Source organism: Poecilia mexicana, unplaced genomic scaffold (genome assembly GCF_051168715.1).
Source record: "Poecilia mexicana isolate PSO_F unplaced genomic scaffold, ASM5116871v1 scaffold_9, whole genome shotgun sequence".
NCBI lineage: Eukaryota > Metazoa > Chordata > Actinopteri > Cyprinodontiformes > Poeciliidae > Poecilia > Poecilia mexicana.
In genome coordinates, this window is record NW_028263378.1 from 32,316,975 (window position 1) to 32,325,399 (window position 8,425).

The following is an 8,425-nucleotide window of genomic DNA, read 5'->3' on the forward strand; positions in this document are numbered from 1 at the left end:
GTCTTTTAAATATGTTGCATTAAGTAGTTATATAACCAATTTCTTGATTTAACGAAAGAGTTAAATGTTTTGCATATTTTTAACAATACCACATTAGAAATTGAAAGAAACTAATTATAAATGTGATCAAATCTGAAAACAAAGATGAATACATTAAATCAGGTGTCTTTGTAGCTTCTGGCATTCATCTGAACACAAAGCTCCGAGTGTTGATCAAAGGACAGCATGGAAATGTTCAAATCAACATTAGAGCTGGACTTACAAGTCATGACACTTTCCATTAAGCCTCACTTCCTCCACCTTTTACTAATTATCTCTAACTGTTAAGCAGAAGTGTTGGAAGCTCATTACAAGCTGATTAATCAGATTAGAATGAAAACCTTGTCAGGGACATGGTTATAAAGGACACATGATAAATTAGTGTTGTGTTTTCTTTTTTTCTTTTCTTTTCTTTTTTTTTTTTTACCATGGACCGTTTTTAGACTTGCATCCCTTGCTTGCGCACAATAATTTCCTTTAAATAGTAAAAAGGTTAAAATGTTAATAAAATGGTGGTTCTCAGTAATGTGGTGCTGCATTTTTTTGCCTGTGTGCCTTTTTTTGTTTGTTTTGTTTTGTTTTTTTTGTTTTGGTTTTTTTTTTTTTGCTTGTTTTTTGTTTTTGTTTTTTTGTTTTTTTGTTACTGGATTCTTTATTTTAATAGGTGACAAAAAAGAGCCTAATCCTTGGTATAAAACATCGGAGAACTAAGACTGATGTGAGTTCGGTCACATCAGAACCGCAGGCCTAAGAACACTTGCACTCTGAAAGGCGTGGATATGGGGATAGAATGTTTATGAAAGACGACGTGTTGTGCTGTAAAACGAAAGTTCGAAATGATGGTAAGAAAAAAAATGCAAGTTTGTTTGTCGTTCTCTCGTCAACATTACACCTGATAACTAACTAAATAAGACGCTTTCCTTACTATAGGCTACGTAAATAGAAAACTCAATAAAAGTCTTATTTTTGTCATGATATTAAATATTTTAAAGAATAAATAAAAACTAAAATGTAAACTAAAGTCCAAAGACCAAACTGCATATTTCTTTTTTGTTTCTTTTTACTTCAGTTACGAAAGTTACACAAAAGGTGGCAAATTTGTCGGCAATAAATAATAAATAATTCTGTTGCACGGGAACAAACAATACAATTTCTTGCAGAGAACTGACTGAATAATTTACATGTCTTTGGGAAAATAAAAATTGCCTATTCTTGGACGGACACTATAGGCTAACGCACAAATGTCCCACGTTTGTGGCAAACTAGAGGTATACCTTGTTTAAAATGCCTCAGGCTTTGGGTCATAAAGGAAATCAGTCAAATGAAGAAATCAGACGGATCCAAAAGATCTCTTCGCCTACATGGTGTGGGTGAAGCGGTTTTTAAAAAAAACAAAACATCGTTTTCTATTCAAAGCTGAACATATCGAAAGTAGGCCTACGTGAATTAGATTGCGCTTCCTGTCAGAGGTCCGCTTCCTTTTCTCTTTCTCCTTTTGGCAACTGAAAGCAGGCAGCACCGCTCATCATGTCCGTCCGTCTGCACTCCGTGTTAAAGTTAGGATGGTTGGCTGGAGTAAATCCCATGATTGTCTTCACAGTGTCAAAGTACACCCAGTCAGGAGGAATGGGATGGTCGGGGCTGTGTGTTCAGCCAGTCCTCAGGCCTCGATGGGGCTGGAGACCATGCTGTTCGGCGTGTCGGGAAGCTGGGATGACATGGATGCTACCTCGCTGCCTGTCGAATTCGAACCTGGCCCTCCCTCTGAGAAGCTGACCTGGAGGAAGCATCAGGCAGCGATTAGACAGAGCAGAGCGGACCGTGTTCAGAATTTTGTCTGAACTGAAAATAGCGCAAAACTAAACTCACTTAGAATGGGGAGAAAATCTAAAGACGTTTCAATTTCCTCAACAGTTTTAGGATCACAACTTTCCAAAGCAAATACCCACGTTTTTCCGTAAGCCAAAAATAGATTACTTAATTCCCACTTTATCAAAAGTACAACAACATTATCTGAAGTGAAAAAATGTGAAAACCCACGAGTGACCAACCAGTGATTTTTTTTTCCAGTCTACATATTCCAGCTGCTGTTCGGACCCTTTTCAAATAATTCCAATAGAAACATTACACAAAAATCAACAGAAATTGAATAAAGGAACCCATCACTAGTGTCTCAATTTCAGCTGCATCACTAAACGGTCAATTAAATGTACAGAAAGAGGCCGGCACAGCTCATATTCCGAGCAGGAAACTAAAGCCGCCTCGGAGGTTTCCGACAATCATCTGGCTGTAGGAGTATAATGCAGACTATATTAAACAAAATATCATTTGAATGCCCTCTTTGCTACAACCGTTTTTTTGGCTGCATGAGTTAAAAGTAAAAAAGTAAAATGTTAGAACACGGAGAAGTGATCAGATGTGAGCAAACAGGTTACAGCGATGCCAACAACTGCAGGAACAAATGGCAAACAATAGGCTTGAATTGTCAAGTTGCAATTTAATTAGCAATATGTTCTTTCATAAAATTGTTAAATTCGAAATTCAAAAACAAAACAGAAGAAGAGGAACCCCAGTAGGTCAATATTAAAATGCAAAAAGTTGAAGGCCAAAATAAGCGACCTAGATTTTAAACCTTTCAGAAATCGTTCTATTAGTGAACAGAAAACGACGAACCAGTTGTTGGAAGGCCGGCTGGTCTATGTCGCTTTGCAGGGCGAAGTCGCTAAGGACCTTCCAGGGCGGCTGGTAGCTCTGCACCTCCACCGGGTTGGCCTGGATGCCGCCGTCGTGTCGCTCCGGACTGGCCGCAACCATCGGGGTGCCCGTCATTCCCTGGATGTTCTGCATGGAGGGGTCATGGTCAGCGCTCACACATATCTACAGCATCATCTCAAGGGTATGCGTTCGAGGGTACGCGTGTCTGAGGAAAGGAGTGGAAGGGTGCGGGGAGGGGTGGGTGCGTACATTCGTGCGTGCTGTCAATTACTAGAAATAAGCTGAACACAAACCGCTGAAGTTAAGAACTTCTTGAATTAATCAGTTTTACCACTTGGTGTTGATTAACTTATCAGAATGCACTGGGATTAAACATACTGGATTCTTGGTGCAGGAGAAGACAAACGATTTCCTTTGGGAGTTTACAGCATTTTTAAAAGACATTCAGGTGCCAGCAACAGGTCGGCGCTCTCACCGTCTTGTCGTTGGGTTGTTGCTGTTGCAGCTGCTTCATCAGCAGACTTTTCTTCTTGTCTTTGCACCGCTTGTTCTGGAACCAGACTCGGATCACTCGCGGGCTGAGGCCAGTCATCTCGACCAGTTGCTCCTTCATCAGGGCGTCGGGCCTCGGGTTGGCGTTGTAACAGGTCCGCAGCGTATGCAGTTGCTTCTCGTTCAGCACCGTCCGGACACGGGTGGTCTTCTCTGGCTGTTTGTGGACATGGGGTCTGAGTGCAGGCTGCCGCGCTGAAATTGGCTCTGCTGTTTGGAAACATTGAGTAGAGAGCGGAAAAATTAGACCAGGTTAGCTGATCGGTCTGATGAGCATCAGAAACTTTCGGGTTTGTCGACGGATTTAGCAGTGCTTAACCTTCTCCTGCAAATTGAGTTTCAGTTCATATTTTGCCATTTATTTAACAAATAAATTAGATTGTTTGACAATCTGTGTTTGTTGTTTTAAAAAATACATATTTTTCTTTTCTTTTCTTTTCTTTTTCTTTTTGTTTTTTGTTTTTTAGTTCAACCCCAATATTTTTTCTTAGAATAAATATCAACTAGGTAGACAACATGTCTGTATTTTTCGGGTCCATGGCCAAAAAATTAAAGTCTCGAATGCACAGCAACAACCCAGATAAAATATGGACCCACAGCCACATAGGATTGCCGTCCTCCCCCAGCTGTGATAACTTTGCAGCCTATTTCGGACAGCAGCATCCGCTTTATCTAATCTAACAACCCTGATCTGGTCAGACGGTAGTTTGCATAAAGAAACAGACCTACAGACACTGCGCACCACAAGAACACACCCACTTGTCTGTGAAAGAATCAGGAGCAGCTTCACGGTGATTGAAGGACCCTTAACCTATCTTACAATGCATAGGCTATACATCAAACTTGGACAGCGTGAATGAGACACTTCCCCCGTGCCCTCCTAAAACACACACACAGACACGCGCACACTTAGTTTTTTTGTTGTTGTGTGTTTGTTTTCTAAGGAACGCAATGCAGACAAAAATAATAGCTCAGATCAGGATGATATCCCCTCTGTGGGGATATACTCTCGGGACTCTACCTGCCATCTGGAGCGGTCTGGCCGGATGCAGGGGACTGAGCGGATCTCCACTGCCGAGGCTGGCCCGTTCCACCACATCATGGTCAGCGCGGCAGAACAACCCGTCTTCCCGCAGAGCGAACTCATCTCCCGGGATAAGCTGCCTGCTGCAGGCCACGCAGCGGAAACACTCGATGTGGTAGACTTTGGAGCGAGCCCTCATGACGAAGTCATTCTTACTGAAGCCGATATTGCATTTAGCGCATTTAATCCCGTATAACCTGCGGGGCAACCACACACATTCACACGTATTCAACAAAAAATCAAAATAGGAAAATTATAGTCTAGGTGGATTTTTTTTTTTTTTTTTGCAAATAGTTTTAATATAATAATAATAATAATAATAATAATAATTATTATTATTATTATTATTATTATTATTATTATTATTATTATTACTACTACTAATAGCAATTGTGATATCAACAATATTAGGCCTATTCGTTTAAATGAGGCATATATATATATATATATATATATATATATATATATATATATATATATATATATATATATATATGTGTGTGTGTGTGTGTGTGTGTGTGTGTGTGGGTGTGTGTGTGTGTGTGTGTGTGTGTGTGTGTGTGGTCACACGGGTAATTTTATTTTGTCATCTGCACATGTTTTTAACACCGGCGCCTTAATAAATTCCCATTTGACCCAAGCGGTTTTGCGCTGATCTGTTCGTTGCTTATCAACGGTTGCTTATTTTATTTTATTTTTTTATCTTATTTTTTAGTCTTTTGAAGTGCATCGTCCAAAGCTTAAGATGAAGAATTAGTTGAGGCTGCACTTTGTAAGTTGTTCAACAAGTTTTTTGTTAGCACCGCACAATATCTTAATATGAACCCGGTGAAACCAGAACTCCACGCGATGCAAAGTCACTCCGAATAATCTCTGATGGATCTTGTAAAATACTGAAAACAATACAATAATTCCAATCGCCGAGCTGCTCCAGTTCTTGTCGCATCAGAGGCGTCCCATCCCATCCCATCCCGGCCGTCCTACCTGATGTAGTCCCGTTTACAATAAGTCTTTCCATCCCTGACGAAGCAAGTGCATGACTCGTCCAGGTACTGACTGCACTCCGCGCACTTGAGACAAGCGGCATGCCACTCCAGGTCCGGAGATACCCGTAAGATGTACTGGTCGTGGATCTGGTTCCCGCAGCCCACGCAAAGAGACACCAGTCGCTTCTCTGAAAGAAGAGCCCCAGAATGGGATACATCAAATGCTGTTCATTTATTATTATTATTATTATTATTATTATTATTATTATTATTATTATTATTATTATTATTACGTGGTGAAATGATTTTTATGAATTAACCTGGATTAGGCCACAATTGTTTTTATAATTTTATTAAAACTAACGACTGTAACAGGGCTAAGAAAAAGTCTTATTAAGATATGACAGCACAGCTCCAAAGTCCTAATTTAAGTGATATCAGTATCGCATCCCAAACCAAAACAAGTGTCTTACTTTTCGGAGGATCCCCCATGTCTCCCATATCGAAAAAGAAAGGCGATGAAAAGTCCACTTTCACAGCGGGCTGCGGCGCCTGGAAGCCTGGATTTGTGCTCCGTTGCCGGGCCAGGAGCGTTGGTGTCCAGCCTCAGCGACGAAGTGTGTGTATGGTTCCCACCGGTGCGTGTGTGTGTGCGTGTGTGTGTGTGTGTGTGTGTGTGTGTGTGTGTGTGTGTGTGTGTGTGTGTGTGGAGCTCTGATCCTGGCAAGCGGCTGGGCTGACGTAGGACATCAGCACGTCATATGCATGAGTAGCGGATTGGCTCTGCATACCCTGTCCGGTACAGACACGAACGCCCACACACGCACGCGCCAACCCCCAAACCCCCTCCCGCCTCGTCCCTCGCACACACACACACACCCCTACACACACACACACACACACGTAGGCCTGCTGCTGCTAAATAGGTTATCCAGCTTTACCTTGCTCTTTTATGACTTGTACTAAATTAGATTTTTGTCAGTTGTTTGCCGCACAAAAAGACAAATTTTATTGCTTTAATATATGACCTATTTAAGGAACACTTGGGCTACTTTAATCTTTAAATTTCCTTTCTAAGTGACTGTCATCGGTACATTAACGACAAGACAGAAGGTGTCATGTATGAACGTAGTCATACATGACACGACATATGCTGATATGGAGTTTTTGTAGGCACATCATAATAACATATTCAGAATGTCTTTAAATGCATGCAACCAATGTTGCCTAAGTATTTCATGTTAACTGCGGATACGCAGAAATCTATCAGATGCAGCTATTCCATTAATGAACCGCAACTTTTTCCAACTTCTTCAAAAGACTTTCCAAATATTCAGTAATTCATTGCAAGAACCAAAGGAGAACTGTGTAGCAGCGGTTCGACTACACATTCAGCACGATAAAAGAAACTCACTAAAGCATGGAGATTGGAGGTTTTTCAGCAGAAAGCTTGAAAAGTCCTGGCTTGGGCAGCCAGGCCAGAGCTGGGCAGCCAAGCAGCTGCAGCTCTGAAACACGCCAATACGCCCTCTGGTGTCTGGGAGCTACCTATGCGGTTAGCGAACCCTCTGTACCTCTGCATCGGATTTGGAACAAGACACTGGTTTTATACGTGAGATAATGCAGATCGAAAGTACTATGCCGTAGCTATTGCGTTATGAAATGAACGTATACGACTCCATATTTTATTTCATTTTATTTTATTTTATTTTATTTTATTTTATTTACCATATTGTGTATATGGTAACACAATGTGGTTAAAAAAAAACACACACACAGTTTGATAATATTGTGGTCTATTAGTTTTAAAACCAGGGCTGTTGCAATTAAATAATCGGCATTGGAATTTGAAGACAGTCGCTGCTACATGCAAGTGATAGTTTGATATTACGTTTATTGGATGCTCTGATGTTCATATACCCTCAAATGGTTACCATATGAAACGTTACAAAACGTAACTTTTTAACGGTATTTTTGTATGGATCCCAGACGTTTTATACACCGTATTATTTATGTAAGCTAAACCTATTTTCATACCACCAATAAAATAAGAATTAGCTAGATCCTTCGTATATAGTTAAATAAATAAATACAGTTCACCAATAAGTGTCATTACGCTTCTTTTTAAGCTTACGTACTGCTAATTTCATAGAAGAAATCAAAACACCCTCCATTTGTATAAACAAGTCACACTGTGAGTAAAAATAAAAACTACTGTGGGTTTTTAAAAATGTATTGTGTTATCAAGTGATTAATTACGATTAATTAATTATGATTGCTGTTGTTTCCTACTGCTACATACTGTTTAGTGTGGAATATATCGCGTTTTTTCTACACTACAGATTAGCTCTGAATAATTTTAGAGTAAAAATAGATCATATTTCTGTCTTCATGCATAAATCCCTGGATCCTACGGTTTTTATCTGTATTTCTTTGTATCTTTTCTTTTTAACACAAACCGCATGTAAACTTCTATATATTACCAACTCATATTTGTTAAAAACTTTAAGATTCAAAAGAAGTTTGAAAGATATGGTAAGAGGTAAGAAGTATACATAAAAAAAAGAAATCAACCAGATTACAGCTCCTAACATCATAATTAAATTAATAAGTCTATTTAGATCTAATGGCAATTTTTGACTTCTCTTCACATATGCCTATTTAGATCATGTTAGATCTAAAGGTAGTCCTTCATTTTCAGTCTTTGGGCTGTCCCAGATTCAACATATTTTTCTTATATCAACAATGCTGTCTCAGTTTCTTTGTTTATTGATTTGACATTCTTTCTTAATGTAATTAAGGATTCCAGAGAGATGAAGCGGCAGATCAATGAAGAGTTGTGTCTACAAGATGACTGCAGCTGTAACACCATATTCATTCAAGGACCCATGTGATATCACAGGAAGAAGTGCACACATGAAACCGAAAGCAAGGATGTTGTATGATAAAGCTGTTTATTCAGTACTTGTCTTCCAGTGTATCCATATGTAAGACATGACATCATCAGCAATGTGTTCAACAATTGGGGAATGAGAGAAAAGAAACCCTA

At 39.7% G+C, this 8,425-nt stretch overlaps 1 protein-coding gene across 1 annotated transcript; it reads right to left on the reverse strand.

Moving 5' to 3' along the window:
- Positions 1-1,081: 1,081 nt before the first annotated feature.
- isl1a (ISL LIM homeobox 1a) lies at positions 1,082-6,488 on the reverse strand. The gene is made up of 6 exons (XM_014976667.2): positions 5,850-6,488; positions 5,375-5,564; positions 4,328-4,587; positions 3,230-3,516; positions 2,713-2,880; positions 1,082-1,816 (listed from the first exon to the last, which is right to left on the reverse strand). The coding sequence occupies exons 1-6, from the start codon at positions 5,875-5,877 to the stop codon at positions 1,700-1,702; spliced, it is 1,050 nt and encodes a 349-aa protein (XP_014832153.1). The 5' UTR covers positions 5,878-6,488; the 3' UTR covers positions 1,082-1,699.
- Between the last annotated feature and the right edge of the window lie 1,937 nt (positions 6,489-8,425).

What these genes read in the sequence shown, in the direction of transcription:
- isl1a (XM_014976667.2), bottom strand. Translation starts at nt 5,877, where the DNA reads ATGGGAGACATGGGGGATCCTCCGAAAA. An exon ending in AACAACCCAACGACAAGACG is followed by an intron (nt 2,881 to 3,229) that starts GTGAGAGCGCCG and finishes CCCTCCATGCAG; the next exon opens with AACATCCAGGGAATGACGGG. An exon ending in AGCCGGCCTTCCAACAACTG is followed by an intron (nt 1,817 to 2,712) that starts GTTCGTCGTTTT and finishes TGCTTCCTCCAG; the next exon opens with GTCAGCTTCTCAGAGGGAGG.